The 16,217-nt window shown below is 40.9% G+C and overlaps 1 protein-coding gene across 9 annotated transcripts in view; it reads left to right on the top strand.

Annotated features, from left to right (window-relative positions):
* Nucleotides 1-16,217, top strand: part of TRAF3IP1 (TRAF3 interacting protein 1) — an 88,088-nt gene that overhangs the window by 62,944 nt on the left and 8,927 nt on the right. For 8 of the 9 annotated variants that reach the window (XM_073306845.2, XM_073306849.2, XM_073306848.2 and 5 more), the window contains one exon: nucleotides 1,655-1,728. The exons of the other annotated variant lie outside the window; for it this stretch is intronic. In XM_073306845.2, the coding sequence (XP_073162946.2) occupies nucleotides 1,655-1,728 (74 nt within the window). The remainder of the gene's footprint in view (nucleotides 1-1,654; nucleotides 1,729-16,217) is intronic. 9 annotated transcript variants of the gene reach the window in all.

Raw genomic sequence — 16,217 nt, 5'->3', positions numbered from 1 at the left:
GAAAGATGAGTTGTCGCTACATAGTGTCATTTAAATGAGAATTTCTGAAGGACACTGTACCTGAATGAAAGTATAGAAAACCTGTACCTCCAATATTTAGCATTGTTGTGCTAAAATGAAATAAAATGCTTTGAAGGAAAAAAAACAAAAACCTTTCAACTGTTTGATTGCTGAACCTTAACAGACTACATCTCTAGATGTATTATAACTATATTTTAAAACAGAATAAATTAAATGTCTCTTACCTAACAATACCTGAGTGCTGTTTCCTCTTCTACAATACACACCTAAGACTGCATAGGAAATGCAGGTAATACCTTGTGTTGCTTTAGGTACTAATGACGACATTAAAAGTTGCAGAAAAAATAGAATCCTTCAAAATCTGATCTTCATAGCTGTGAAAAGCCTGTTGGGCAGTGCACCATGGCAGTGTAATCTGTAACTCTGTCAGTGTGAATAGTAGACTTGGTATCTCTGAAATGTAATCAAGTATCCAATTCAAATGGTTGTCTCTTTAGGCTGAGTTCAGGAGACATGTTTTGTCTCGAAATAATTTAAATGTTCTTGTGGCATGTTACTTTAGCCAGCAGTGTGTGTACCTCTGTATGATTGACCGATTTAGAGTAAACTTTGAAAAAGTGTACAAATAAATCTACACAAGCAACTTGGTTCTAAACATCATTAGGCTTATTCTTTATCCCAAATCTCATTTATTTAGTTTCTCAAAACCTAGAATCCATTGTAATTGTATTGGACCTGGTTTATTTGAGAGAGGTGTTTTCCTAAATGTCCACATGTAAATTTTGCACTTTGTAAAGGAAGGGCGTAGAGATTAGATGATCTCTGTATGTAGTCTGTACAGCATTTGGCTAATTTTTCTGAATGAAAAATGCTGTATAAATGTAAGAGATTGTTATGATAACATATAAGTCAAGAGTGTGGTTCTATACCTTTAGTGAACTGTACTTTCACATAATTTTGTGTTAATTTTTTCAAATGTATTTAAATCAAAATTAAAACCACGTTTACTCTTTGATATTTTTGCAAAAGAAAGGTTTACTTTAACCTACTTTGGGTGGTTCAGGTTGCCTTTAAGTCATCAGTTCAAAGGCTAGAATAGTAGTCTTGTAAATATACTGTTATAACATGAGGTAGTCCGATTGACAAAAGTAGTTGTTTGGGGATGTTGTCCTTTGAGCTGTTCCCATTTATCCTTCTCCTATCCATTACCCTCCAGCCAAGCAGATTTGGATGTGGCTCCCATAAAGCCTTTATCCTTGCTTTGACCACCAGTTTAGATGCTGCCTCTTTGGCAGTTCAACTGAGAGGAGCAAAAGACAAACCTTGGTATGTGCCTCAGGAAGATGAACGAAGCCTAGTAGGCCTCTATTATGATTCTGTGACCTGACTTGATTTCTTTCCTCCCCATCTCCTCTCTGGTTGTGCTGTGTAATGTACTTGCCACTACACCATCTTGACATCATATAGAGATGGGATAGATAGACTAATTTACTGGAATACAGTTACAGCTGGTCTAAAATCACTTTTCATTTAACAGAATTAAGTGATCAGGTTTTAGATTAGTTTTCAGATTATTTACAACAGTGTTTTAATGTCAGTAACCAGCACTAAGAGAAACATTGATCTTCAACAGGTGGTCTTGTAAAAAGAATCTTGGAAACAAAGAGAGATTATGAGACATCGCAACAGTCAAAGTCTACAGAGAAGGTAATTTGATAATGGGCTCCAAAGACTTGTCATTCATAAATGTTTCAGTAGTGACCTCTCTTTCGTCCGTGCATTGTTTTTTTCTTCCCAGTTTTATTTTCCTTACTTATCTAGTTATTATCCTTGATTTCTTAAATTTATCTTTGTGCTTCTCAAATTATGTCAAGCTTTCCATATCAGACTCTGCCTTTCTCCCTTTTTTCATTCTGTTTTTGTATTTGGTACCGTACTCCTTTTTCATGTCCTTTATTTTCGTTAGCTAGAAAATGAAAAAAAGACAGGACAGAGAATGAGGAAAATAAGTGAGTCTCAGAAGATAGTGACATCTCTCATTTTGCTACTTATCAAATGTCACTGAACACTCGTATTCTGGTCAGAGCTCTATAATTGAAGTCGCTTGACTTTATCAAGAAAGCATCTTTGCAGCAACAGAAGCCAATGAGTTTTATTAATTTCAAGCTGCTGTAGTTGTAACACTGCTTCAGTTGGGAACTATATGAGGCATGATTTGTGTGTTTGAATAGCTGTAATGTTTTGATTCCAGTCTTAGTTGTCCTTTGGGCATTTGTAGAGCAGCATCCTGTTGTCCAACAACAGTTTTCATGGGCTGCTAACCAAAATACGATCTTAAGATACTGTTAACCTTATAAAGTATAATCAGATGTTGGTTCTCTGATACTGCTTCATGTCTCCAAAGCTATCTTGATTCCAGTCAGTACTGAAGTGTAATTAATGTAGTAAGTGTCTTTAGTCTTTATACTGAAAATCCTTTACTGTTTGTGCCTTGTCAAGATCTTGTTGCAAATGCCTATTAGAGTGCACAATAACTTTTGATTGATTTTCCTGATCAACCAGCCATTGAGAAGGCTAGTAAATTATTGGGCCAACTTGATGAGCTGGAGAAGGACCTTGGGAGTCACTAAAATATATGTTGGCGAGTGCCAATATAAGAGCCTAGACAGGTAGACTTTCATGTGCTTACAAGAAGGCACTTGTAACTCCCAATTATCATCAAATCTCACCTGGAAAGTCCACAAACCTATTTTTACTTCAGTTTATCCTTAATCTTTATTCATAACTGTTTTCATTGGGCAAGAACTTCAGTAGTGACCTGGGATTTTATGTGCCTCAAATATTGGGTGCCCAACTTGAAAAAAGGTGCTGAGCACCCATCTTCTGAAAATCTTGCCCCTATTAAGGTGTCTCAGGTTGAGCATCCAAAATCACTAGTCAGTTTTGAGGACCTTGGCCATTGGGTTTCTTTTGTCATATCAGAGTTAATAATTTCACGCTTAGTGGCAGACTTTATGGCTATAGTTTTAATATTAGTCCCAAAGATACCTTGAGTCATGAAGGTTATTTGATGACTTTGTGGTTGATTCATTGTTGTGAACAAGTATCTTGGGAAGCTTTTGAATACTATAGTCCCATTCTAGTCACATATCTCTTTTTTTAATTTGATGCAACAAGGCTGGCTGCTGGCATCTTGGTGGATCAGGAACAGAATTCATTAGAGAGTATAAATATCTCTAGATGACTGAAAAACAGATACATCCGAAGAACTTACCTTATGAAGAGCTATTATGGCTCAATAGTGGCCTCTAGTTTCTGTGCCAAAAGTGGTAGTGTTAACCTGAACCCTTCGAAGTATAATCTTCAGTTTGTCCATAGTTAAGACCTGAGATTGGTATATCTAGTCTTAAAAAATAAACACAGTTTGCCTTGCTGTCTGGAGGCAGTAGATTATGTTGTCAGAAAGGCCTGGATCCACAAATAGACATAGGGGTTGCGATGCCTAACTTGTAGGCGCCTAAAAATCACTGAAATCCACAAAGCCTGAATTAGGCCATGTTCTCCCGATACAATGAATGGGGGGAGGCAAGCAATTTAGGCACCTAAATCCCTTTATGGATCTAGGGCAGAGGAATCAGGATTTACTTTCCTTCCTCCCCATATTGGGACTGTCAAGGAGGAGTGCAGTTCCTCAGAGGGAAGGAGCATCTTCCTGAGTGATGCGGGAGGCTGTGTCCAGCCAGCCTTCCTTGGCCGGGGGAGAGTCCCACAATGCGGCAGAGGAAAAGTGAGGTCAAACAATACAATGAATACCTCCTCAAACAAGAAAACCCATTAGATTTTTCCAAATGGCAACCCATTATCAGAAGACTTTGCTGCATCAAACTCCTCTTTATTCTACTTTAAAATACATTGCATTACAAATCATAGACCATAGAAGTGTAGTACTGGAAGGAACCTTAAGAGGTCTTCTAGTCCAGTCCCCTGCACTCAAGGCAGGACTAAGTATTATCTAGACTGGAATAGTCAAAAGGCAGACCGCAGACCAAATCTGGACCAAAAGACGTGTTTAAACAGACTGCAAAATCTTTTTATTTACTGATGATCATTATTGTTTTTAAAATTATTTTTACCCTCTCATTTTCTCACAGTGCAATCTCTAATATGTTGCACTGTGAATTAATGATTGACTGGTCCACCTTAATTCTTTATTTGCTTAATTTGAGCTATCATCATTTCCTCCAATAAAAAACTGTGTGTTCCTTTTTAAAAAATGATTTCATGCTCATAGGCGCATTTACTCTGTTGAAAGCGGTAGTCCTGCCTCCGGTGGTTTCGACGTTTAATGGCTTTATTTTTTTTTGATGCCATGTTTAAACATAAAATTGATACCAAAAACTGTTCATTTCAGGAAGAGTAGACTAATATTTTTTTATTTTGCACAGCATCAGAACAGAGGCTTGACCACTATGCTTAATTTATACAGCGGTTTGATTTTATTTTTCATGTAATGCATTACAAATATTAGCAATGGGGTATATTACTAATGCACAGCTTGTATGAGTTTGTTGAATAGGGGCACTTGCGGTGTGAAAAATGTTTCTCTAGAGTCTGGACCTTGACTACACCTTGACCGAGAAATTTGGACCTTGACAAAAAAATAATTGACTACCCCGATCTAGCCCAATACTAAGTGTACAGATTTCAGAGTAACAGCCATGTTAGTCTGTATTCGCAAAAAGAAAAGGAGTACTTGTGGCACCTTAGAGACTAACCAATTTATTTCAGCATAAGCTTTCGTGAGCTACAGCTCACTTCATCGGATGCATACTGTGGAAAATACAGATGTTTTTATACACACAGACCATGAAAAAATGGGTGTTTATCACTACAAAGGGTTTTCTCTTTCCCCACCCCACTCTCCTGCTGGTAATAGCTTATCTAAAGTGATCACTCTCCTTACAATGTGTATGATAATCAAGGTGGGCCATTTCCAGCACAAATCCAGGTTTTCTCTCACCCCCCCCCACCAACCCACTCTCCTGTTGGTAATAGCTTTAGATAAGCTATTACCAGCAGGAGAGTGGGGTGGGGAGAGAGAAAACCCTTTGTAGTGATAAACACCCATTTTTTCATGGTCTGTGTGTATAAAAACATCTTCTGTATTTTCCACAGTATGCATCCGATGAAGTGAGCTGTAGCTCACGAAAGCTTATGCTCAAATAAATTGGTTAGTCTCTAAGGTGCCACAAGTGCTCCTTTTCTTTAAATGTACAGAAATACTAGCCCCCCCTGGTTCTTACAGCAAAGTCTATTGTTTACAACAAATTTTAGTGAAAGTTCATAGAATCATAGAATATCAGGGTTGGATGGGACCTCAGGAGGTCATCTAGTGCAACCCCCTGCTCAAAGCAGGACCAATCCCCAATTAAATCATCCCAGCCAGGGTTTTGTCAAGCCTGACCTTAAAAACTTCTAAGGAAGGAGATTCTACCACCTCCCTAGGTAACGCATTCCAGTGTTTCACCACCCTTCTAGTGAAAAAGTTTTTCCTAATATCCAACCTAAACCTCCCCCACTGCAACTTGAGACCATTACTCCTTGTTCGGTCATCTGCTAGCACTCAGAACAGTCTAGATCCATCCTCTTTGGTACCCCCTTTCAGGTAGTTGAAAGCAGCTATCAAATCCCCCCTCATTCTTCTCTTCTGCAGGCTAAACAATCCCAGTTCCCTCAGCCTCTCCTCATAAGTCATGTGTTCCAGACCCCTAATCATTTTTGTTGCCCTTCTCTGGACTCTTTCCAATTTATCCACATCGTTCTTGTAGTGTGGGGCCCAAAACTGGACACAGTACTCCAGATGAGGCCTCACCAATGTCGAATAGAGGGGAACGATCACGTCCCTCGATCTGCTCGCTATGCCCCTACTTATACATCCCAAAATGCCATTGTCCTTCTTGGCAACAAGGGCACACTGCTGACTCATATCCAGCTTCTCGTCCACTGTCACCCCTAGGTCCTTTTCCGCAGAACTGCTGCCTAGCCATTCGGTCCCTAGTCTATAGCTGTGCATTGGGTTCTTCCGTCCTAAGTGCGGGACCCTGCACTTATCCTTATTGAACCTCATCAGATTTCTTTTGGCCCAATCCTCCAATTTGTCTAAGTCCCTCTGTATCCTCTCCCTGCCCTCCAGCGTATCTACCACTCCTCCCAGTTTAGTATCATCCGCAAATTTGCTGAGAGTGCAATCCACACTATCCTCCAGATCATTAATGAAGATATTGAACAAAACCGGCCCCAGGACCGACCCCTGGGGCACTCCACTTGACACCGGCTGCCAACTAGACATGGAGCCATTGATCACTACCCGTTGAGCCCGACAATCTAGCCAACTTTCTACCCACCTTGTAGTGCATTCATCCAGCCCATACTTCCTTAACTTGCTGACAAGAATACTGTGGGAGACCGTGTCAAAAGCTTTGCTAAAGTCAAGAAACAATACATCCACTGCTTTCCCTTCATCCACAGAACCAGTAATCTCATCATAAAAGGCGATTAGATTAGTCAGGCATGACCTTCCCTTGGTGAATCCATGCTGGCTGTTCCTGATCACTTTCCTCTCATATACAAAGTATATAGGTCATCTTGAACTAATAAGGCTGTTGATTTAATATCCATTGGCAGGAATGAGCTCTGTCTGTATACAAATGCTTAGAGAATGGAAGGGATGAGTGAGTGACATTCTGCTCTGCAGTACTGCATAATTAGTTACCAGCAGTGTACACTGAACTTGTATTGGATTTTCTTCTGTGCATGTTACCATTCCTAGATCTGTAACTAGATGGTGCTGTTCAATCATCAAATCTGATAAACTGGATTTGGGGGAAATTATCAGGTCATTTAGTTCATTCCTCTGCCAGGGCGGGATTGTTCTGTAGAGTATTTTGTCCTGTCAAGGTAAGCAGTGGGACTTCATCCATTTCCTGTGAGAAGCTGTACAACACCTAATAGATTTCACTGTCAGGAGACTTTTTTTTTGGTAATCAGCCCAAATCTCCTTTTGAATAATTTCATTCCATTTCTCCTAATTAAATCTCCTTAAACCATAGTGAACAAATCTGCTCCCTTCTGGCCATTCACATTTTTCAAATGCACATGGCATTTGTATCCCTCCTCTGTGATCATTTAGTCACACTGTATATCTTTGTATCATATGACCTCTAAGTAGCTGCCTGCTATTGTACTGGGTCTTTATCGCTACTGCTTTTCAGATTACATCAGAGGCATCTTTATGATCCGGAGAGAAGCTGTTATTTTTCCAACAATAGAGAAGAACTGTTTGAGGGGGAAATTAAAGGAGCTTGGTAGCTGTGATAATTGGAGGGTATTGGATTTCAGGAAAGCATTTGCCTTAATTTGAGGAATTAAGAAACTGAATGTGTGGTGCAAAAAGAAATAGTATTAAAAATATCTTCACTCAGGCACTGTCAGGGGAATTGCAAAGTCCATATGTTGAGGGTGATACATCTGGATATCTGACACACTGTGGTAGCGTTGGAGCTAATGGAGGAGGTCTCATCTCTCTCAAGCTATAGCTGAACTGCCTCGTTAACTTGGTGACTGCAAAATCTTAGTTGCAGTTGGCAGTAAGAAGGTGGGTTTTTTTCCCCTAAAAGTAAGAGTACGTATCTTCCCTGATGTTGCTAAACTAATCCTGTTGGCAGAAGAATGTTTCTTCTTTCCATCTTCAATTCTTTAGACTTTAAAGCCTAAAGCTGTTACTTAGCAAAGATCAGAAAAATTGTCTGTCTGTATTCTGAGTACTGTTTATGTGCATTAATTTATTATTAGATACTGTTTGATTTTAAAAATCCAATCTATAAAGTGGGTAAAGATGGTAAATTAATGCTTAGAATTCAGCAGTGTTATGTTTTGACTAGAGGATATTACACACCGTAACTTTTAACTGCTGATTGCAATGTAGCATTTATTTATTCATAGCTTCATCTGAAATACTTTCCGTGCCCACCCTCACAAACATACCTATGCTTTCTTGAAACACTGGTGTTAGAAAAAGAAGGTTAAATCTACAAATGCAAAAGCTATGTAGTGAAAGTACTTAAAATAATATACAAATTTTTCAGGTCAAACAAAGAGGTCACCTTGGAAATACACAAGGTTTTTGCTGTCTTGATTAGCTGCATTCAGCCTAACAAATTCTTGAAAAGACTTCCTAAATATATTTGGTTAGAACCTGACCCCTATATTAAACAGTCAGAGAAAGAAACAGATGTTATGTTTTGTATTCCACTTCATTTATTTGATGCATGGCAAAAGTAGACAGGTTATGAAATAGAGTTTTTGCTACGTGGGATCACTTAATAAAAGCTCCCATCTTTGTACTACCAAAAAAGTTCACTGGCTCTGAAAAAGAAGCAATTCTGCAAGGTTTTTGCTTGAAACAAATTTAGTAAATAGTTCCATAACCTGGATAAAGTTTCCTTTTATCACAAATGGTTTAAAAACAAAAAATCTTATCACTTTAAGACCAAACAAATCATGCTGATTGTTGATATTATTTTTGGTAAAGTTCCTCAGAACAGCATAGACTCTGCACTAGTCTATCAGCCATATGATATGATGGATCCCCCATAAATGCAATTAGTCATTTATGTATGCAGTGGTGTAGTCTTGTCAGTCCCAGGATATTAGAGACACAGGTGAGGTAATATTTTTTATAGCTGAAGAAGCGTTCTGTGTAGCTCAAAAGTTTCTTTTTCACCAGCAGAAGTTGGTTCAATAAAAGATGTTACCTCAGTAGTAGTAATTTATGACAGTTAAATTAGCTCTGTTTGTTTAAACTATCCTCAGATCAAGTGTTGTGACAGTCTGTTCTTTGGGAGCCCAAGCTTCTCTGTATCCTACTAGTTTGTGTCACAAGGAAATGTTTACAGTGGGATTTAACTATGAGAATGCAGCTACCCTAGAGGCATACCGAAGGCCAGTTGTATTATCAGTGCTTTGTCGTGATGTAGTGATTATTTAAAGCTGCAATAAAATACAGTGAGAAACTTTTGATACTAGCATAACGAATATGTTTCTGCAAGTAAACAACCATACTATTTCAGGGCTCCTGCAGTAGAGCCTGGATATGGCTGATGAACCTTTCATTTAACGTCACTGAGGGAAAATTAGCACAGGCTAATGGAATGCTCAAATCCATCTGGTCTTTTATCCTAGTCCCAGGTTCAGATCACTGTGACTACAGCTCTCAGGAATACCCTGAAGTCACCAAAAGATGGTTGCAATGTAATGAACAGGATTTTGTGAATATTTATTATTTGAGTTCCTGTAGTGCCTGGAGTCCCCAATTAGAAATCGGGGCCTGTTATGCAAGACACTGTATGTGTACACCACGCACCCAAAAAAAGAGATGATCCCTGCACTGAAGAGTTTACAATGTAAATATAAGATGAGACAACAGGTGGATACAGCAAACAGACTGGCGGGGGGGCAGAATGTATGCACAAAGTCACAGTGAGACAGTTATGCTTATTGTAATTACCAGGGGTCACAACACATTCGCTGCCTAATTAAGTGTTTTGTAGGTGTCATGGCAGAAGCAAGTTTCAAGGAGGAATTTGAAAGAGGACAGTAATGTGTCTTTGTGGAGTTATGTGAGGAGCCCTTCCCATGCATGACCTGAAAGAAAGCATGAAGTTGTCTAAAGGAAAAATTAGGGTATGTCTACACTGAAATGTAAGCCCAGGATTTGAACTCAGGCTCAAGTCTACCCCCTTCCATCTGCACACAAATTGTACTTTCTCGTGGCTCAGTCCCAGGACCCCATGGGGGTGCAGGGTCCAAGCCTGAATCAAGCTGGAACACAGGGTTCAAGCCCTATTGCTTTGCAGTGTTGACGCAGCCCCACCAGACTTGGGCTCTGGGAGTCCACCAAAAGTATCCCACAGGCTGACTTTCTTTGCTCACTGGAGAGTCAAGTTTAGTGGACAGTCAAGATTTCCTACACTGTATACCAACAAAGAGCTAAAGCACCCACATGTGGGAGGGCACTAGTAATTCTGGCATACGGGTGGTTGGACTTGGCCCTACATAATGTAGTGTAGACACTGGAGCCCTAGGTTGGGATCCTGGGTTCAACAATTCCTAATCTGGGGTTACAAATGAGTGTAGACTCTCAAACCCTAGGTTAACAATCCTGGTCTGCTAACTCATGGTTGACCCTGGGCTTACATTGCAACGTAGACATGTCCTTAAACTAATGGCTGATGAAGGCTGGTACCATTGACAGAGAGATGGGGATTCAACAGCTTAATAGTCTGAGAGATGAGGGAGAGCTAAGCCATGAAGGGCCTTAAATATGAAGACAAGTTATTTGTGTTTGTTGCGATGGGTGAGGCATGGAAATTGCCAGTGAAGGGATGCAAGAGTGGGGTCACGCAGTAAATGACAAGGCAGGAAGATGATTTTTTTTATTTTTGGTATCATTTTGAATGGATATAAATGCAGAGGCGGCGGGGCGAAGCATCTGCGAAGGCAAAGAAAGGAGAGATTGTAGTAGGCAAGGTTGAAGATGAGAACGTAAACGAGCTTTAGCAGAATGGACAGAAAGCAACTGCTGGATCTTAAAGATGTCATTCAGAAAGAACCAATGTCTGTATAGAACTACTGCCCTCTATAAATCAGTGCTGAGTTAATATTTTCCACTTAACTTCCTGTATGTATAAAAATTAATCATTAGATTTGTTTTTGGATGTGTTTGGGTTTCAAAACCTCCTAGGACTTTGCTTAAACAAACCCTTGCTAAGTATTTAGTTTTGATGCTTCTCCAGAACGTTCATTGATGTTGAGTAAGATGACCACCAGAAGCTGACCTGGGCTAGGTGGCTCTTCCTGTGTTTGTTTCAGCATTTCTATTCCTCCATATAAATATGAACTTTAAATTGTGTGTTCTAAATAAAAAATAATATCCCTACTCTTCATGAAATCTGTTGTTTTTTTTTTCTTTGTGGGTTCCAGTTCAGAAGCTGGGAACACTCACTCACTTTCAGAATTTGCAGGGCAAATAACATTGTGTCCTTGTTTCTTGGCCTCCTACTTTGAACTTCATACCTGGTGTAAGCAGAAAAAGCATCCTGTTAATTGAGAAATTATTTGTTTTACTGTTTTCCAATGAGAAAAGGAGTACTTGTGGCACCTTAGAGACTAACCAATTTATTTGAGCATGAGCTTTCGTGAGCTACAGCTCACTTCATCTGATGAAGTGAGCTGTAGCTCACGAAAGCTCATGCTCAAATAAATTGGTTAGTCTCTAAGGTGCCACAAGTACTCCTTTTCTTTTTGCGAATACAGACTAACACGGCTGTTCCTCTGAAACCTGTTTTCCAATGGTTTCTGTGAAAAGGTTTCTCTTGGGCATCCCTAGTAGATAGTTTCTGCATTTTAAATAGACTATGCTATTTATGATCACACAATATTTTGTATAATAAAAAATCCAAACTGTGGTTTTGGAGTCAAATGGATTTAAAAAAAGAAAAAACTTGTCCAAAATGAGTGTTCTGCCCTTTCCTGTGCTATAGAAAAAAGGGGGAAACGGTGTAGCTCAATAAAAGTGTGGCTGTTTTGTTCTACTTTGATAGCAGGATGTACTACTTCGGTAAAAGGGGATGTAGAAACTGTTAACCATTTATAGTGTGCATGTTTTGTAATTTAATCCATATTTCACTTCCGTTCATTTTCAAACAACAAGCACTGTACGTGGTAATAAACATAAAATAAACTATTATCAAATAATTCATTAAAATATTGACTCTAGAAATACCCTTTCCAAATGGTGAATAATTACATCACCTCTTTCCTAACTTTTTTAGGATGTCAAGCACTTCAAATTTACCGAAAAAATTGAGCATTAGAACTGGGTGTTCTATGATAAACCATCTGCAGAGCTATGCACACCATAACCTTGTGTTAGTCGCTTAAGAAAGGCGGAATGAAATGAAAGTAAATCCTGTGGGTTGGTGGTTTATTTTGGGTTCCCATCCCTCCCCTCTCCCACCCGCACCCCCTGCATCAATGGTAGATTTTCCCTCATTGATTACAAAAAGAGAATGTTCCTACTTTTTAATTTGGCAAATCCCTGCGTGCCGTTCCACATTGCAGTCTGTTCTGAACAAGGTAAGGGGAAAGGTAGACCTTTTCCCCAGGCATCCAAAATAAACATTTATCTTGGTGTCCTAAAAAAACATGAAGAAAAGGAGGCACACTGGGCCTATTGAGTGAAATAGTCCTTTTATATGGGGACAGTTTATTGATTCTTGGATTTTATTGAGAGTGGGTTGTTTGAAGTATATGACCAACTTAAATGATTCTGGCATTTTTCTTAAAATGGAATATATCCTGTTATATATTTGTGCAAAATGAGCAAAGGTGACATGTAGGATTTTACCACCCACATTGCTTGTTGTAATGCACCATCTGCCACAATTCTTAGGGATTTAAAGAGAAATGATCCAAGCAAATTTTAACCCATAAACATAGCCGTGAGATCAGGAACTCTTCATTTTTATTAACTGCCTTTCTCACTGGGCATTCTTGCAAAGTTTTACTCATTTACCCTGTAGAAATAGTAGCTCTACTATACATTTATCTGCGTCCCTGCACCTCTGATCAGAGATTTTAGATAGCAGTGTCCATTTGGCCCGCACATGCACTCTCCCTCCCTTGTGCTCTTCTTTGAAGGTAACTAGCCCTGCACGGGTGACCCACCCTCAGTTCTTTCTCTGCTGCCCCTGGCCTGAGACAGAGCGAATAGCAGTCTGCTTTTCTCTTTACCTCAGAGTTTGAGTTCACTTTCTTAGCTCCTACTAGAGTTTCCATTTGTTTTTTCTTAGCTTTATAGAGTTTTCTTTAGTTTTTTTCCCCATGTTTAAAAAAAAAAAATCCTTCTCCCTGTCCCCCCCCCACTTTTCCCCCCCCACTGTCTGGGGATCACCACAGTAAGGAGCATACCTGGATCCCCCAGTTTTAAACAGTGCCTCTCATGCAGGAATGCAATACTACTTATGGACGGACACTCTTGCTGCGTCCTGTGCCTCGGAGAGACTCCTATTCCGCAGAAGTGTACCTTGTGCCAACAATTGAATGCTAGATCCCCAAAGAACCAGGAGTTAAAGTAGAAACTAGTCCTGATGGAAGGTGCTCTGAAACAGTCATCTGACCCCAGTCCCAAATCCCCTCCACGGCAAAGATAGTCCCCAGAGCCTTCAACTTCTAAGGAGGGAGAGCTGAGCAGGAAATCTTCAGGCTCTTCTCGCTCTCTCCAAAAAGAGGGCTGCAAGCCCTCAGACTGAGCTCCTGACTGGCTAGAGGAGATCCCCAGCACAATGGGTCACTTAGGCACCGACGGCCCCAAAACACGGTACCCGTAGGACACATGGGTCCTCCGGTGCAGACACCACCTATAAGCCTAAGGACTTGAAGGGTGCAGGCTCTGAAGCAGCAGCACTGCCTGCTAAAGGCAAGAGCAAAGACCATACCGTCTCTGTGAAGGCGGTACCAACGCGGAAACCTACGGTACCAACTACTTCCAAACAACCCTTGTCAAACCTATCATTTCTCACAAGATCTCTTCCAATTTCCTCTGTACCAGCGACTCAGCACCAACAAGCCCTGAATGCACTGATCACAGTGGTACTGCAGTCGTTTAGTTTTTCTAGAGACCTCATGATGGCTGAGATTCCAGAGTTCCCACTCTACATCTCGATCCCCAGAATCACCACTGGTACCGGGGCGTTTGCCTCCAGTCTCCTTATTGGCTCCACTGCTATCCAGTGAGGACTCAGTGACCAGGATGATATCCTCTCACTACTACCCCGACACCATGGCCCATCTCTACATCAGCCAGGACCCTCCCAGTTACACTCGGTCTGAGCCTCAACCCTCTTGGTATGGCCACTCGTGGGTACCACCACTCGTGCCCTTTCCCCAGCCCCAGTGGCTGTACGGGGACCTGTGAGCAGCCTACAGACATCATACTTCTCCGGCATCTAGCGTCTCTTACCAAGAATCCATAAGATGGTCTCCTTCAGCCTCTGTATCCAGAGCCCCAGAACAGCAAGAGGAAACTTTTGAAGAGCAAGAGGCCAGCCTAGAAGAGGAGGTTACACCACACGGGAATATCTCCTCCTCCGCCTCCCCAGACGAGGCAGTGATGCCCCTATCACCATCCATGGCGAATGAATTTAAACTGCTTCAGGGTCTCACAAAAAGGATGGGAGACACTACAAATTCCCGCCGAAGAGGTGAAAGATACTCAGCACAAGTTACTAGATTTATATACTGCACATCTCCTCCTCCTCAAGAATCGTCCTCCCAGTCAATGAGATGCTTCTAGATCCTGCTAAGATCATTTGACAGACGCCAGCCTCCAGTACACCAACGTGTAAAAGGGCCAGTTAAAAAGTACTCTGTGCCCTCCAAGGATGCAGAATCCCTGTCTGTCTGTCTTCCTTCACCTACTTCTATAGTTGTGGATGCTGTGGATTCCCGGGGCTGACAATATCATACTAAATCCATTATGAGAGAGACTGGAATAGACTTGATTTATTTGGTAGGAAGGCATACTCCTCAGCAACCTTGCAATTCAGGATTGCCAACTACCAAGCCTTAATGGTGAAGTATGACCACATGAACTATGCTAAACGTAATGCCTTTATTGCCCACTTACCGGAAGCATAATGAGAACTGTTTCAAGCAATCCTACACGAGGGTCAGTTAGTAGTGAGAATGGCACTTCAGACCACGCTAGATGCCGCGGGTACAGCAGCGCGCTTGGTATCGATGGCGGTGGTGATGCGACGGACCTCATGGTTATATTTCTCAGGGCTGCTAAAGGAGGTACAGACAGCGGTTGAGGGACCTCCTTTTTGAGGGCATACAAGACTGATGCATCACTCTATACTCTAAAGGACTCCAGAGCCACACTGTGCTTGCTAGGGATTTACACACCAGGACAGAAAAGAAAATTCAGTTCTTAGCCATCCCACGGATCCTGACCACCGCAGTACCACAGCGTTACTATGAGCCACAGCGAAAGAGGCCTAGGATTCGAAGGCATAAACCATCAGCCGCTGAATCCTCAGCATCTTAGCCCTCAACCTCAAAACACCAGTTTTGATGCCTTGGTCAATTAGGGTGTTACTTTGGGTGAGATTATGCCCTCCACTGTGAAGGAATTAAAAAATAAAATGTGGGCGAGCATAAGGTGCTGAGATACTGTGGTGATAGGTTCAGTACAAGACTCAAAGTAGAATGGAAAAATTTAATAGAAAAATCTGAGTGTGTGTCCATGAAGTTTGCCATGATACCTCCAGTGGATATGGCGTGGTGGATGGCAACGTGAAAAAGGTTGTGGCCCTCCAGGTCAAAGTGTGTCTTGAGATCCAGGGGGAAGTTTTATGGATCTCAGGAGAGAGATGGTGTGTCATGATAAATGTATGGAGTGTGGTATGGATTGCAGAACAAATGGGAATTATTACTGACATAATCAGCATTAATTTGGTTATTTCCCCAAGAGATTGCCAAGGAGGTGAAGCATCACAGCTCTCTGTGGAACACTCCCTCTAAGAAGCTTTGGTATTTTGGGAGTGTCAATGCTTACCAGATCACAAAGGACAAAACTGGTCAAGAAAGACATGCTTTGAAGTTTGTATTACAAACGAGAGCAAAATACCTGAATACTGTCCTCTTTAATCGATACAGTGGTGCAGTATAATGAAACACCTGCTTTGAAGAAAGAAGTAATGGGCAAGTAACAGAAGAATTAAATTGAGTATTTCTTTTAACCGTCAAACCATAAGCCCACAACACTCAAGAACTGACTTTCGAAGCCAAGGTCACAAAGTTCACCAGTGTTCATTGCCTCACCTGATTCCTAATTAAACAAATCTGAAGTTCTAAAGTCCCTGAAAACTCTGAAGTCCCATAGTTTTCATACACAGTGTGTGTGGTAAAATACAAGCATCAGGAGTAAGTAAATCTGCCTTAAAATCTTAGAAGTATTTTTCTAAAATATATATCTGAGTTCATCAGTAAGCCAAAGGCTGTTGAAATGTGGTTGGCAGAATTCCCTGCTGCCTGTAGATTGCAGCTGAGCAAACAATCCACAGCTTGTGTAG

The sequence above is a fragment of the Lepidochelys kempii genome, chromosome 11 (assembly GCF_965140285.1).
Source record: "Lepidochelys kempii isolate rLepKem1 chromosome 11, rLepKem1.hap1, whole genome shotgun sequence".
Lineage (NCBI taxonomy): Eukaryota > Metazoa > Chordata > Testudines > Cheloniidae > Lepidochelys > Lepidochelys kempii.
Note: the sequence above shows the minus strand (reverse complement) of the source record. Positions and strands in the feature narration are given on the sequence as shown.